Source organism: Labrus bergylta, chromosome 22, assembly GCF_963930695.1.
Source record: "Labrus bergylta chromosome 22, fLabBer1.1, whole genome shotgun sequence".
Classification (NCBI taxonomy): Eukaryota; Metazoa; Chordata; class Actinopteri; order Labriformes; family Labridae; genus Labrus; species Labrus bergylta.
In genome coordinates this window covers 11,623,461-11,638,847 of record NC_089216.1, presented here as the reverse complement: position 1 = coordinate 11,638,847, position 15,387 = coordinate 11,623,461, and the positions used below count along the sequence as shown (strand labels likewise).

Below are 15,387 nucleotides of genomic sequence, written 5' to 3'. Positions count from 1 at the left end.
AACAACATCAGACAAGGACCTTGGAATAATTACAGCCTTATGCTCCACAGCATAGCATTAATGAGAAGGAATAGGCTGTCCTGTTAATCTCCATCGATGTTATGGACCCCATTATGAGGGCCCAAGGGGTGGCTGTGTGTGGCTCAGTTGTAAAGTCAGTTGTCTCTCAACTGGAGGATTGAAAGATCCCCAGCTCTTGCATACACACATGTCGAAGTATCGCCATAACTATCCCTCAGACTGTTTGTATTGCCTTGTGCTTTTTTTCATCTGGTACCTTTATGTATGCTATGGGTGATGCAGAGCATTAGTAAAAAGACAGTCTGCAATGCCATTCACAAGGTAGCAGGGGCTCTCACACAACTAATGGATGTGTTTTTGAGGGCTTTTACGACAAATACAGTATAAAATAAAACAGGCTACATTACCTATACATCAACTTTGTGTATGTATATAATGTAGACCCTATCTCGTGTTGTATATTAAATGTAGCCCACTTTTTTCATAGGATTCCCCAGAGTGATCGGTGCAATCGACTGCACACACATACCAATCAGTGCGCATCTGGGTGATAATGAAGGCGGATTATGTGAATCTCAAATCATTCCACAGCCTCAACATTCAGGTAAATCTTGCAATTTCAAATGCACAATGTAGATTTTTACATTTAACTTTCACATTGATAGCAATATGTTGCTCATGTCTGGCTTCATCTCCTTTGTACTTATTCTACTTTTTACATTTTATAGTACAGTACACATTTTTCTATGTAGCCACTGTAACACAAAAGTTTCCCTTGGAGAAAATTAATTACTGTTACTCATCAAATGGAAACTGATTGTTTGGTCATACTGACACATTGACTGGATAATTAAAGGTAATTTATTCTCTTTTTGCACATATTCACACAGCACATGTGTCACAGTTGGACCACCTTTATCTCCACCTTGGAGTCCTTTCAAATACACATTTATTTTAACACTCTATTGTTAACTCCAAATGATTTTCCAGATGACTTGTGACCATCAGTGCATGGTCACCAGCATTGATGCCAAGTGGCCTGGGCTGTCAGCCCTTTTTGATGACCCCCTATCCTGACCCTGATGCTGGGCCACAAACCACATTCAATGTGGCCCTTACCAGAACCAGGGCTTTTGTATACTGATATCATCCTACAACAGAAAGTGATTCAAGCATAGTATTTGTTGTAATTATAAGCAATGAAAGTAAGCCACTCACCACTTTGAATGATGTTCTTATGTTTGTATTTTATTTGCTCCCATGAGCGCTTTGAATCACTGAGGTTGATTTTGAACGAACAAGGCTAAAATGGTCACACCCAACGCAATAAGAATACATCAAATGTAATTAATGTCAGATCCACTTTTGCCTTAATGATTTCATAAACATATTTACTTACACATTCAAACAATCTGGATCTTGAATTACATTGATTTTTTTGTGAGGGATTTTGTGCTTTTAAATCAACCTCTGTGCAAGATCTTAAATCAATGTACAGTTGTTGTGGGTTACGTCAAAGATGAGCAAATCAGATCGTTTGGTTAATATGCTATGATGACAGCATAAAAAAAAAAAAATTAGAAGGAAATGATGAGACACGGTCCAAAAGTTTGAAGATATATGGAATAGCTTTAATAGAAATAATTGTTTTTCCCAGTTCATCAAAAATGATTATAGAATGTTAGAAGTGTTGACAGATTGTTTTTCTTAACTTAAACACAAAAATGACAATAATAAAGTTAAATTCTAAGAACACAGATATCATGACATTACATCATAAGTGCAGGAAGTGAAAAAGAAGCATTATTTTGACAGCATGTTAAAGAGTTACATGACCTTGAACATCAATCTGACCCTGTCAGGGTTGGAGTAAAGAGCAGGATAAATCCTTTGACTTTATCTGAGGTGTTTATGTCTGACAGCTTTATTGACTAGACAAGTGAAATTCCACAAGGAAATTATTATATTTGAAAAGGCACGTTTTTTTTCATTTAATTGCAACCAACAATCTGGACTACAGTAAGTTAATATTTCATTGGTTATCCTTGTCTTTTATTTTCACAAACTGGAAATATTATGTAAGGAATCATCAAAATAATAGTCCAAATATGACTGCTGCGTCTGATTTTGATGCCTATAATTTCAATAATAAATATCATCTAAAGATAAGGTGCTTAAAGTTTGCAACATGAATGAACCCTTATACCTGCAAAGGGCAACAGGCCATTTTTATATATTAAACATTATTATGCTTGTCCTGTTAACTAAGGATTAAATAGTATATATGATCATTCAACCCCAGCCATATAGAAAAGGATATCCTCTCAGTTGTTCTTTTTTATCCCAGTGATAGCATTCACTTTCTAAATGGTTTTAAAGGGATACCAGCACAGACGCTATTGCTGGTTTGACAGTAGCAATGACAGCAGCACAAGGAAGGATGCAGTGAGGAGACTGATTTTGTGGCTCGCTCCGCCTGAAACTTCTGTAAAAGAGGGGGAAAAAGAAATTAAGTTGTTGTTTGAACATACAACTATTTCTTCTGCCTGTGTATTTTCTTTTCTGATGAAATAATAAATTCAATTTACAGGGTTATTTATTTATTTATATAACTTACGTATGCCATTCACAAATATTGAGCTGGTGTCAATGTTAAAGGCTGTGATATCTGAAGCTGCTGCAACCAAAACATTTGCAATCTGAGTGCCATTAGGAACATTCATGTTTGCAAATGAAAGGTCCATGTTGTTGAAAATCGATCCATTACTGCATTAGAAATACAGAAGAAATACTGTTTTAGTTTTCAACAAATTAATAAAAAAACATCCCCTTGATCATATCGATAGAACAGGGACAAATTACCTGAATGAAGTCACAGTCAAGTTCCTGAATGAAGAGAATGTTGCCTTGTAGACTGGTTCAAGCTGCAGGGATAAAAGAAACAAATCCAAGTCCATTAAGCTCAGCACTCTTATGGTGTACTTTCACTACACTATACATTGTTTCAAGAATAACACTTTCCAAATTCCTTCATTCAAGTATCTGTGAGGTTCTTAACGGTCTTCACTTTAATTTATAGAAAAAGTAAGCAGTGGGAGATTCGGACAAACAGCCGTGATGTCGTTTGGGGGTGCCAACTGTGGGACACACATGGAACCAACGAGCTGTTAAGTGGTGTGAGATTTGAAGCCGCTTCCCTTTTTTGACTGCTTCAGTTGAGCCTTCTCTTTTGGTGGGGCTCGACTTTTAAATGCACAATGCATAAAGTTAAATATTTACACATGTAAATGTTAACATTCTCTTTACTGTTCTCTGACCTAAACACACAGAGCAGTAAAACAAAACCAACATTGGCCTTGATAGTTTCATAATATATCTATTTAAAAATGATATCCAAAATTTCCCAATTTGTTAACACAGTGTTAACACAAGCAGGACCAAGAACCTAGATCTTGTGAGTGCTGCCAGGCTGACATGAAAAGAAAGCTCCAAGATGTGGGTCATTAAGTTTATGTTTAGGAAAAAGGCCTTAATAAGAGATCCTTTTTCATTTTTAAAAACATTTTTGAATGGGTAGTGTTTAATGTGATTTGTCAGTTGTATGCAGATCATCTTGAGAGCTAGAGACTTACAGTAGATTTGATCATTGCAGCTCGATTGATAAATTCTGAAGAAGATGGATTCAGCAAGTCAATTGTAAATGTCTCTCCAGCAGAGCGGAAAGTCAGTGTCCGTGTCACAAGTTGTTCAGTTGTTGCCAAAACTGTTGTTACAGAGGACATTGTTGCAATTGAAGTCTGGGCTGCAGTTGGAGAACTTGTAGTTGTATTTGTATCTCCTGTAAAACACATGAAAAATATTAGATAAAGTTGGCTGCTCATAATTTAAGTTCCCTTTATGCCTATATAAAGGAACACTTACACATAACATAATTTTCAATCTCTCAACCCCAATAAAATCAAATTTGCGTTAACACTCTTTCATTTATGCTAGGAAGCCCTTCTATTTAACTTTAATTCTTTAATGTTCAAAATGGCAGTTAATAATATACTTTATGTCAATAGTCATTCAGATTTTGAAAAAACATAAGATTAACTGATGTACAGAACAGTCACTAACTTCAGAAAATGTATGCTCTTCTTAAAAACCAGTAATACAAAAAAAATGGACGAATTCAATGAAGGATTCAAGACGTATTTGGAGGCTTCATGAATGTAACTGAACTAAAGCTATTATTTTCATATGTCTTGGAAATGTTTGTTTCATAAATGCTAAACTTGGGTTCTATACCTGCATATAAACAAAGATTAACAAAATCCCAAATGAACAGATTATATTTTAGAAGATGAAGAAGAAAAAACATCAAATACATTATAATAATAACAAAATTTAAAACATTGTTACTTACGCATGACTTCAATGGTCGCTGGATCAACAGAGATGTTGAACGTATTGTTGGGGTTATCCAAAGCGTCTTGTAAAGTTTTTACCAATTCAACCTCTGCAGGGATTTGTTCTTCTGTAACTGTATTGTTGAACACGAGAGCAACCTCCGCTCGAGTGCCTTCCATTCGAGTCCTTACTATTGCAAGTCTAAATTAATAAGAAGAAAAACACACAAAACTTAATCAGATTTTTCCAGCTATTTAGAATGTGTTTTGATGCATGTTTTTTAACATTCATAGTTACTGCAAAACTCACTTAAGTTGAGACTCAAAACCAACAATGTACTCTTTCAGTTATAAGAAAATGTATTCAGAACAATGCTTTCAAGGCTTGGAGTATTACCTGAATCGTAACAAAATGGTGCGAATAAAGGAAAAACCAAATCTTGCACGGTAGATTATATCACACTGTGAAGGGAAATAAAAGGCAAAAGAAATGAGTCCAATGGAAGAAGCCCCTGAATCAAATAAAGCAAAAGCTTAAAGGAATTTGCCTTGAAATGCATTTTGAATAATCAGAAACTTAAATTTTACGAACCACTGTTACAACTTGTACTTCAAGTGCTTTGAATTGAACACTGTTTGGGTCACTGAGTTCTTCCACAAAAGGTTCTTCCAAGGTTGCTGCAAGAGTAAAAACTGGTGAGGAAGCTTGGGTCACTATGGAACCAATTGTTGTCGACCCTCTTGTTGTAACAGAACCACCACTTGTTGTTAACCCACGAGTTGTTAATGATGAAGTTGTAGGTGCTGCAGTGGTAGGCGCTGCAGTTGTGGGTCCTACAGTGGTGGGTGCTGCAGTTGTGGGTTCTGCAGTGGAAGGTGCGGCACTTGTAGCTGCTGCTGTTGTTGGTGCTACAGTTGTGGGTGCTGCAGTTGTAGGTGCTGAAGTTGTGGGGGCTGCAGTGGTAGCTGCTGCTGTGGTAGGCGCTGCAGTTGTGGGCGCTGCAGTTGTAGGCGCTACAGTTGTTGGCGCTACAGTTGTAGGAATTGCAGTGGTAGCTGCTGCTGTGGTAGGTGCTGCTGTTGTTGGTCCTGCAGTGGTGGATGCTGAAGTTGTAGGAGCTGCAGTGGTGGATGCTGCAGTGGTGGGTGCTGCAGTGGTAGGTGCGGCAGTGGTAGCTGCTGCTGTTGTTGGTGCAGCAGATGTGGGTGCTACAGTGGTGGGTGTTGCAGTTGTAGGTGCTCCAGTGGTGGGTGCTGCAGTGGTGGGTGCTGCAGTTGTAGCTGCTGCAGTTGTAGGCGCTACAGTTGTTGGCACTACAGTGGTAGGTGCTGCAGTTGTGAGCGCTACAGTGGTAGGAGCTGCAGTTGTTGGTGCTGCAGTTGTGTGTGCTATAGTGGTGGGTGCTCCAGTGGTAGGTGCTGCAGTTGTGTGTGCGGCAGTGGTGGGTGCTGCAGTTGGAGGTGCTCCAGTGGTAGGTGCTGGAGTGGTGGGTCCTGCAGTGGTGGGTGCTGCAGTTGTAGGAGCTGCAGTGGTGGGTGCTGCAGTGGTAGGTGCGGCAGTGGTAGCTGCTGCAGTTGTGGGTGCTGCAGTTGTAGGTGCGGCAGTGGTAGGTGCTGCAGTAGTGGGTACTGCAGTGGTGGGTTCTGCAGTTGTGGGTGCTGCAGTGGTGGGTGCTGCAGTAGTGGGTGCTTCAGTTGTGGGTGCTGCAGTGGTAGGTGCTGCAGTGGTAGGTGCTCCAGTGGTAGGTGCTACAGTGGTAGGTGCTGCAGTTGTAGGAGCTGCAGTGGTGGGTGCTACAGTGGTGGGTGCTGCAGTTGTGTGTGCTGCAGTGGTAGGTGCGGCAGTGGTAGCTGCTGCAGTTGTGGGCGCTGCAGTTGTGTGTGCTACAGTGGTAGCTGCTGCTGTTGTTGGTGCTGCAGTTGTGGGTGCTACAGTTGTAGGTGCTGCAGTGGTAGCTGCTCCAGTGGTAGGTGCTGCAGTGGTGGGTGCTGCAGTGGTGGGTCCTGCATTGATGGGTGCTGCAGTTGTGGGTGCTGCAGTTGTAGCTGCTGTTGTTGGTGCTGTAGTTGTGTGTGCTATGGTGATAGGTGCTCCAGTGGTAGGTGCTGCAGTTGTGTGTGCTGCAGTGGTTGGCGCGGCAGTTGTAGCTGCTGCAGTTGTGTGTGCTGCAGTGGTAGGTGCGGCAGTGGTAGCTGCTGCTTGTGTTGGTGCTGCAGTTGTGGGTGCTACAGTGGTGGATGCTGCAGTTGTAGCTGCTGCAGTTGTAGGCGCTACAGTTGTTGGCGCTACAGTGGTAGGTGCTGCAGTTGTGGGCGCTACAGTGGTAGGAGCTGCAGTTGTTGGTGATGCAGTTGTGTGTGCTATGGTGGTAGGTGCTGCAGTGGTAGGTGCTGCAGTTGTGTGTGCTACAGTGGTGGGTGCTGCAGTTGTAGGTGCTCCAGTGGTAGGTGCTCCAGTGGTAGGTGCTGCAGTTGTGTATGCTACAGTGGTGGGTGCTGCAGTTGTAGGTGCTCCAGTGGTAGGTGCTGCAGTGGTGGGTCCTGCAGTGGTGGGTGCTGCAGTTGTAGGAGCTGCAGTGGTGGGTGCTGCAGTGGTAAGTGCGGCAGTGGTAGCTGCTGCTGTTGTTGGTGCTACAGTGGAGGGTGCTGCAGTGGTGGGTGCTGCAGTTGTAGGAGCTGCAGTGGTGGGTGCTGTAGTGGTAGGTGCGGCAGTGGTAGCTGCTGCAGTTGTGTGTGCTGCAGTGGTAGGTGCGGCAGTTGTAGCTGCTGCTGTTGTTGTTGCTGCAGTTGTGGGTGCTACAGTTGTAGGTGCTCCAGTGGTAGGTGCTGCATTGGTGGGTCCTGCAGTGGTGGGTTCTGCAGTTGTGGGTGCTGCAGTGGTGGGTGCTGCAGTAGTGGGTGCTTCAGTTGTGGGTGCTGCAGTGGTAGGTGCTGCAGTGGTAGGTGCTCCAGTGGTAGGTGCTCCAGTGGTAGGTGCTGCAGTTGTAGGAGCTGCAGTGGTGGGTGCTGCAGTGGTGGGTGCTACAGTGGTAGGTGCTGCAGTTGTGTGTGCTGCAGTGGTAGGTGCGGCAGTGGTAGCTGCTGCAGTTGTGTGTGCTACAGTGGTAGTTGCTGCTGTTGTTGGTGCTGCAGTTGTGTGTGCTGCAGTGGTTGGCGCGGCAGTTGTAGCTGCTGCAGTTGTGTGTGCTGCAGTGGTAGGTGCGGCAGTGGTAGCTGCTGCTGTTGTTGGTGCTGCAGTTGTGGGTGCTACAGTGGTGGGTGCTGCAGTTGTAGCTGCTGCAGTTGTAGGCGCTACAGTTGTTGGCGCTACAGTGGTAGGTGCTGCAGTTGTGGGCGCTACAATGGTAGGAGCTGCAGTTGTTGGTGCTGCAGTTGTGTGTGCTATGGTGGTAGGTGCTCCAGTGGTAGGTGCTGCAGTTGTGTGTGCTACAGTGGTGGGTGCTACAGTTGTAGGTGCTCCAGTGGTAGGTGCTCCAGTGGTAGGTGCTGCAGTTGTGAGCGCTACAGTGGTAGGAGCTGCAGTTGTTGGTGCTGCAGTTGTGTGTGCTATAGTGGTGGGTGCTCCAGTGGTAGGTGCTGCAGTTGTGTGTGCGGCAGTGGTGGGTGCTGCAGTTGGAGGTGCTCCAGTGGTAGGTGCTGGAGTGGTGGGTCCTGCAGTGGTGGGTGCTGCAGTTGTAGGAGCTGCAGTGGTGGGTGCTGCAGTGGTAGGTGCGGCAGTGGTAGCTGCTGCAGTTGTGGGTGCTGCAGTTGTAGGTGCGGCAGTGGTAGGTGCTGCAGTAGTGGGTACTGCAGTGGTGGGTTCTGCAGTTGTGGGTGCTGCAGTGGTGGGTGCTGCAGTAGTGGGTGCTTCAGTTGTGGGTGCTGCAGTGGTAGGTGCTGCAGTGGTAGGTGCTCCAGTGGTAGGTGCTACAGTGGTAGGTGCTGCAGTTGTAGGAGCTGCAGTGGTGGGTGCTACAGTGGTGGGTGCTGCAGTTGTGTGTGCTGCAGTGGTAGGTGAGGCAGTGGTAGCTGCTGCAGTTGTGGGCGCTGCAGTTGTGTGTGCTACAGTGGTAGCTGCTGCTGTTGTTGGTGCTGCAGTTGTGGGTGCTACAGTTGTAGGTGCTACAGTGGTAGCTGCTCCAGTGGTAGGTGCTGCAGTGGTGGGTGCTGCAGTGGTGGGTCCTGCATTGATGGGTGCTGCAGTTGTGGGTGCTGCAGTTGTAGCTGCTGTTGTTGGTGCTGTAGTTGTGTGTGCTATGGTGATAGGTGCTCCAGTGGTAGGTGCTGCAGTTGTGTGTGCTGCAGTGGTTGGCGCGGCAGTTGTAGCTGCTGCAGTTGTGTGTGCTGCAGTGGTAGGTGCGGCAGTGGTAGCTGCTGCTTGTGTTGGTGCTGCAGTTGTGGGTGCTACAGTGGTGGATGCTGCAGTTGTAGCTGCTGCAGTTGTAGGCGCTACAGTTGTTGGCGCTACAGTGGTAGGTGCTGCAGTTGTGGGCGCTACAGTGGTAGGAGCTGCAGTTGTTGGTGCTGCAGTTGTGTGTGCTATGGTGGTAGGTGCTGCAGTGGTAGGTGCTGCAGTTGTGTGTGCTACAGTGGTGGGTGCTGCAGTTGTAGGTGCTCCAGTGGTAGGTGCTCCAGTGGTAGGTGCTGCAGTTGTGTGTGCTACAGTGGTGGGTGCTGCAGTTGTAGGTGCTCCAGTGGTAGGTGCTGCAGTGGTGGGTCCTGCAGTGGTGGGTGCTGCAGTTGTAGGAGCTGCAGTGGTGGGTGCTGCAGTGGTAAGTGCGGCAGTGGTAGCTGCTGCTGTTGTTGGTGCTACAGTGGAGGGTGCTGCAGTGGTGGGTGCTGCAGTTGTAGGAGCTGCAGTGGTGGGTGCTGTAGTGGTAGGTGCGGCAGTGGTAGCTGCTGCAGTTGTGTGTGCTGCAGTGGTAGGTGCGGCAGTTGTAGCTGCTGCTGTTGTTGTTGCTGCAGTTGTGGGTGCTACAGTTGTAGGTGCTCCAGTGGTAGGTGCTGCATTGGTGGGTCCTGCAGTGGTGGTTGCTGCAGTTGTAGGAGCTGCAGTGGTGGGTGCTGCAGTGGTAGGTGCGGCAGTGGTAGCTGCTGCAGTTGTGGGTGCTGCAGTTGTAGGTGCGGCACTGGTAGGTGCTGCAGTGGTGGGTACTGCAGTGGTGGGTTCTGCAGTTGTGGGTGCTGCAGTGGTGGGTGCTACAGTGGTGGGTGCTGCAGTTGTAGGTGCTCCAGTGGTAGGTGCTGCAGTGGTGGGTACTGCAGTGGTGGGTCCTGCAGTGGTGTGTGCTGCAGTTGTAGCTGCTGCTGTTGTAGGCGCTACAGTTGTTGGCGCTACAGTGGTAGGTGCTGCAGTTGTGGGCGCTACAGTGGTAGGACCTGCAGTTGTTGGTGCTGCAGTTGTGTGTGCTATGGTGGTGGGTGCTCCAGTGGTAGGTGCTGCAGTTGTGTGTGCTTCAGTGGTGGGTGCTGCAGTTGTAGGTGCTCCAGTGGTAGGTGCTGCAGTTGTGTGTGCTACAGTGGTGGGTGTTGCAGCTGTAGGTGCTCCAGTGGTAGGTGCTGCAGTGGTGGGTGCTGCAGTTGTAGGAGCTGCAGTGGTGGGTGCTGCAGTGGTAGGTGTGGCAGTGGTAGCTGCTGCAGTTGTGTGTGCTGCAGTGGTGAGTGCGGCAGTTGTAGCTGCTGCTGTTGTTGGTGCTGCAGTTGTGGGTGTGGCAGTGGTAGCTGCTGCAGTTGTGGGCGCTGCAGTTGTGTGTGCTACAGTGGTAGCTGCTGCTGTTGTTGGTGCTGCAGTTGTGGGTGCTACAGTTGTGTGTGTTACAGTGGTAGCTGCTGCTGTTGTTGGTGCTGTAGTTGTGGGTGCTACAGTTGTGTGTGCTACAGTGGTAGCTGCTGCTGTTGTTGGTGCTGTAGTTGTGGGTGCTACAGTGGTGGGTGCTGCAGTTGTAGGTGCTCCAGTGGTAGGTGCTGCAGTGGTGGGTCCTGCAGTGGTGGGTGCTGCAGTTGTGGGTGCTGGAGTTGTAGCTGCTGCTGTTGTTGGTGCTACAGAAGTGGATGCTTCAGTGGTGGGTGCTGCAGTTGTAGGAGCTGCAGTGGTGGGTGCTGCAGTGATAGGTGCAACAGTGGTAGCTACTGCTGTTGTTGGTGCTGCAGTTGCTGGTGCTACAGTGGTGGGTGCTGCAGATGTAGCTGCTGCAGTTGTAGGCGCTACAGTGGTGGGTGCTGCAGTTGTAGCTGCTGCAGTTGTAGGCGCTACAGTTGTTGGCACTACAGTGGTAGGTGCTGCAGTTGTGTGTGCTACAGTGGTGGGTGCTGCAGTTGTAGGTGCTGCAGTGGTGGGTTCTGCAGTTGTAGGAGTTGCAGTGGTGTGTGCTGCAGTGGTAAGTGCTGCAGATGTAGCTGCTGCAGTTGTAGGCGCTACAGTGGTGGGTGCTGCAGTTGTAGCTGCTGCAGTTGTAGGCGCTACAGTGGTGGGTGCTGCATTTGTAGCTGCTGCAGTTGTAGGCGCTACAGTGGTGGGTGCTGCAGTTGTAGGTGCTGCAGTTGTGGGCGCTACAGTGGTAGGAGCTGCAGTTGTTGGTGCTGCAGTTGTGTGTGATATGGTGGTGGGTGCTCCAGTGGTAGGTGCTGCAGTTGTGTGTGCTTCAGTGGTGGGTGCTGCAGTTGTAGCTTCTCCAGTGGTAGGTGCTGCAGTTGTGTGTGCTACAGTGGTGGGTGCTGCAGTTGTAGGTGCTCCAATGGTAGGTGCTGCAGTGGTGGGTCCTGCAGTGGTGGGTGCTGCAGTTGTAGGAGCTGCAGTGGTGGGTGCTGCAGTGATAAGTGCGGCAGTGGTAGCTGCTGCTGTTGTTGGTGCTACAGTGGAGGGTGCTGCAGTGATAAGTGCGGCAGTGGTAGCTGCTGCTGTTGTTGGTGCTACAGTGGTGGGTGCTGCAGTTGTAGGTGCTCCAATGGTAGGTGCTGCAGTGGTGGGTCCTGCAGTGGTAGGTGCGGCAGTGGTAGCTGCTGCAGTTGTGTGTGCTGCAGTGGTGAGTGCGGCAGTTGTAGCTGCTGCTGTTGTTGGTGCTGCAGTTGTGAGTGTGGCAGTTTTAGCTGCTGCAGTTGTGGGCGCTGCAGTTGTGTGTGCTACAGTGGTAGCTGCTGCTGTTTTTGGTGCTGCAGTTGTGGGTGCTACAGTTGTGTGTGCTACAGTGGTAGCTGCTGCTGTTGTTGGTGCTGTAGTTGTGGGTGCTACAGTGGTGGGTGCTGCAGTTGTAGGTGCTCCAGTGGTAGGTGCTGCAGTGGTGGGTACTGCAGTGGTGGGTCCTGCAGTGGTGGGTGCTGCAGTTGTGGGTGCTGCAGTTGTAGCTGCTGCTGTTGTTGGTGCTACAGAAGTGGGTGCTTCAGTGGTGGGTACTGCAGTTGTAGGAGCTGCAGTGGTGGGTGCTGCAGTGGTAGGTGCGGCAGTGGTAGCTGCTGCAGTTGTGTGTGCTGCAGTGGTAGGTGCAACAGTGGTAGCTGCTGCTGTTGTTGGTGCTGCAGTTGCTGGTGCTACAGTGGTGGGTGCTGCAGTTGTGGGCGCTACAGTGGAAGGAGCTGCAGTTGTTGGTGCTGCAGTTGTGTGTGCTATGGTGGTGGGTGCTCCAGTGGTAGGTGCTGCAGTTGTGTGTGCTACATTGGTAAGTGCGGCAGTGGTAGCTGCTGCAGTTGTGTGTGCTGCAGTGGTGGGTGCTGAAGTGGTGGGTGCTGCAGTGGTGGGTGCTGCAGTTGTAGGAGCTGCATTGGTAGGTGCTGCAGTTGTGGCTGTTGACTGAGCTGCTGTGGTTGTTATTGCTGTGGAAATGTGGATTCCACAAAATGGATTTAATATTAGACAGGCTTTTCATTATTGTACTTGCCTTGAACATGAGGCTGAGATAATGTCAGAAAATGTTATGATATATTTGTTTCATAAATTTAAATTGTGTCTTTTTAGGAGAAAATAACACCCTTGAATCCTGACAGTATCACTTAGCTTACCTATCAGAATCAAGGAAATTGATAGGGTCAGTCCCAACTTCATCTTTGTTTTCTTGAGTCTGTAAAAAAAAACATTTATGAGACTTAGAGGCACTGGATTTTTTTTTTACATCTTTCAGAAAAACAGTTACATCCTAATATATGTTTTTCTCTCTTATAAAGTAATGTTTGTATCTCATTGATGATATAATCCATTAAGAATAATAAATAGAAAAAACGGAATGAAAACAGCACATTTAAAAAAAAAAAAAAATTTGTCCTTTGATTATTATGGTACAGTATTTGCTCTATTTATAATTAGCTCTATTATAAGGCATACAGAGTTTAACTTTAAAACATTGTTACAACTTATTCCTTTCAAAAACATTTTATGTTCGATATATTGCAAAACATTTATAATGAGGTTCGTACATGTTTCTGCAAAATTGCACTAAAGTTGATAAAATATGGAAAAAAGTCAATGTTAAGAATTATTCAAAATGGTTGAAGATTTCCAACAAATAAATTGTACATCTCCAACTCTTTGGAAAAGCCTTTCATTTTTAACAAGAGGCTCATTTCCCCTTGAAAAATGGATACACCATTTTCCTCTTCCAATCAACAATTTCTTCTGATATTTGTCCAAAATTCCTCTTGCTCTTTCCTTTTAATTTCTTCATTAGAGGATTAAGCTGAGGTAGCCTACTTGTCAATATGCACGCTACTTGAACAGACAGATGCACTTTAGAGTTGAGAGTTGAATGGCCCTTGAGCCACCCTTAACACTCATTCTGCAAATGCTCTCAAACAATCATCTGCATTAAGTGATTTATATTATGATAGACACAATGTATAATCAAAAAATAAGTTAACATAAGACCATTAAAATGTACTCACCTTAGCTGAAAGCTCAAATGATTTTCAATAAAATGTTTCAAATAACCAGTATCTATCAGCTCTAGGTTTATCTCTGGTGATTGTCAGCCAAGTTGACAGTTGTGTTATTGTAAATAGTATAACTTTGTCTGACTTTTTAGACCAAGAAAGGGCTTTATATATTGGAACGGAGTAGAAGCTGATGACGTCACTCAGACATGATTCATTATAAAATAATGTTGCAGGTCCTAAGTGACAAAACCCAAATTACAGGACGTTGAGGGTAAACTGTCAGTCTGTCATTTTATTGGCTCAGTACCACAGCATACTCCCTCCTTTGTTCTCTGAGAAAAGTTCCTTGTGAAATGTTTAAGGAAGTTCCTTAAGTGTGACAGCAAGTAACAAATAAATTAAGCACCTATTGAGACAATTATTAAGCAGGGAGAAATGCAGGATAAATATATATTTTTATGTTATAAAGTAAAAGCCAGCTGTTTAAACAAATTGAGCACTTATCATATAGTTATTTGAGTTGTCAGGATAAATCTAGAAATGCATAACACATATCAGAAAAGGAAAAAGAAAAACAATGTATTTATGGACACATCAAATGAAAAGCATCTCAGTTTCATTATGTCAGAATTTTGTGTAAGCATGATACCATGACATCTATGATGGATAAATTCTAATGGATATTTAACAAAGTTTCTCTTAAGTCTTTCTGATATGGAAAATGAAATCATGTATTATTAAACAGTGTTTCTATAGGGGTTATCAAGTTAAATGTAAGAATTTAAAAGATCCTTTTGATACATTTCAGTAACAAATTCCAAGGGGAAAGTACCCAATAAAGAACTATTGCCCTTGCTTTAAAATTATTATGGTTTTGTGACAACCTTAGTTGACCAACAGGTTGATTATTAGTAAAGCTGCTGTAAATTAATCATCTAGTATTTAAATACAATATAATTGTCACCAAGCAGTTCTGAGGACTTTGCGAAGAGGAAGTATTCACTCGAGAGTTCCCTAAGAACTACACACCATGGAGACGTTTTTTGCTGTCTGCATCTGCAACACCATGGTGATTGCTGATGTGAACCTTAAAGTGACTAGAGGGGCTAGACCGACATGCCTCACCCAACTACAAATATGAAGGATGTTGTTTTGGGTCATAAAATTATTTTAAAAGCTTTTACCGTCTGTTATTTGTTTACAGTGGGATTTAAAAATGTCAGTTAAAAATTTGCTCCTGTATTCGACTAATCAATGTAAACTGTCATATGGACAAATCACAATGCACTTACATTACTCAAAGTCCTTCTTGTGCTGGGAGAGTTCCTACTCTAAAGCAAGAGTTAAATAGGTTCCTCTAAACAGTGTCCTAGGAACTAAAATACTATGACCATGGAGTCAGTGCTTGTGCTGCCGGGAGCACAGCTTTAACCTACCTGGTACTCAGGCCTTTTTCAGAAATAGGAGATCAAACTGATTTATAGCTTGAATGTAATTGAGTAAACAGAAAAAGAGTGTTTTGATTCTTTGTGTTCTTAATGTGTATTTAAGAGCTGTATTCCGTAGTACTTTAATTGCCTGTTATTTCAACCACTGGTTGTTTCTCTTTTTCTTTTTTCTCGGAAGGCCTTTTGATTGTTTTTGCTTACTCTAATAATATGACATGTTTATCCAACAATGATTGAATGTTTAAGAAGGGTTTGGCCTACATACCATACCTTTGACTGGGTGACTGTTGCTCTTTAAGACAGCCTCAGGGCACAGATGCTATCTTTTTAAAGACCTGTTCTTGTCTGAAGTCAAGGTCTTGATCAGATTCCAAGAAAACTTGAGCTTCATTTATTTATAGATGCTTCAAGAACATCCTACTCAATGAATTGTACTGATAAGTTCAAGTGAATATGCTGAAGGAGCAGTCTTTTTTTAACAACAGGAATGGCAAGGCAAGGCAGCTTTGTATTGAACATTTCAAACAAAGGGGCAAATTTTATTTAAGCCTTTGGATGTGTGTACACAAGGAAAACTGGTCTCCAATAAAAAGGGGAGCGGATACGTCAAAAACTTAAGAAAGAGGGAAGATTCATGTACTTTTTCTTGCAAAAACCACATTTAAGCATAGTAGAATATGCAAAATTTG

The 15,387-nt window shown here is 45.1% G+C and overlaps 1 protein-coding gene across 1 annotated transcript; it reads right to left on the bottom strand.

The window, feature by feature from the left end:
• Positions 1–1,630: 1,630 nt before the first annotated feature.
• On the bottom strand, positions 1,631–13,401 carry LOC136177352 (mucin-22-like). The gene is made up of 9 exons (XM_065950341.1): positions 13,260–13,401; positions 12,384–12,442; positions 5,005–12,197; positions 4,810–4,874; positions 4,430–4,614; positions 3,654–3,859; positions 2,884–2,945; positions 2,639–2,787; positions 1,631–2,506 (listed from the first exon to the last, which is right to left on the bottom strand). The coding sequence occupies exons 2-9, from the start codon at positions 12,424–12,426 to the stop codon at positions 2,418–2,420; spliced, it is 7,992 nt and encodes a 2,663-aa protein (XP_065806413.1). The 5' UTR covers positions 12,427–12,442; positions 13,260–13,401; the 3' UTR covers positions 1,631–2,417.
• Between the last annotated feature and the right edge of the window lie 1,986 nt (positions 13,402–15,387).

What these genes read in the sequence shown, in the direction of transcription:
- LOC136177352 (XM_065950341.1), bottom strand. Translation starts at nt 12,426, where the DNA reads ATGAAGTTGGGACTGACCCTATCAATTTCCTTGATTCTGATAG. An exon ending in ACCATTTTGTTACGATTCAG is followed by an intron (nt 4,615 to 4,809) that starts GTAATACTCCAA and finishes TTATTAATTTAG; the next exon opens with ACTTGCAATAGTAAGGACTC. An exon ending in AGCGACCATTGAAGTCATGC is followed by an intron (nt 3,860 to 4,429) that starts GTAAGTAACAAT and finishes TGTGTTTTACAG; the next exon opens with GAGATACAAATACAACTACA.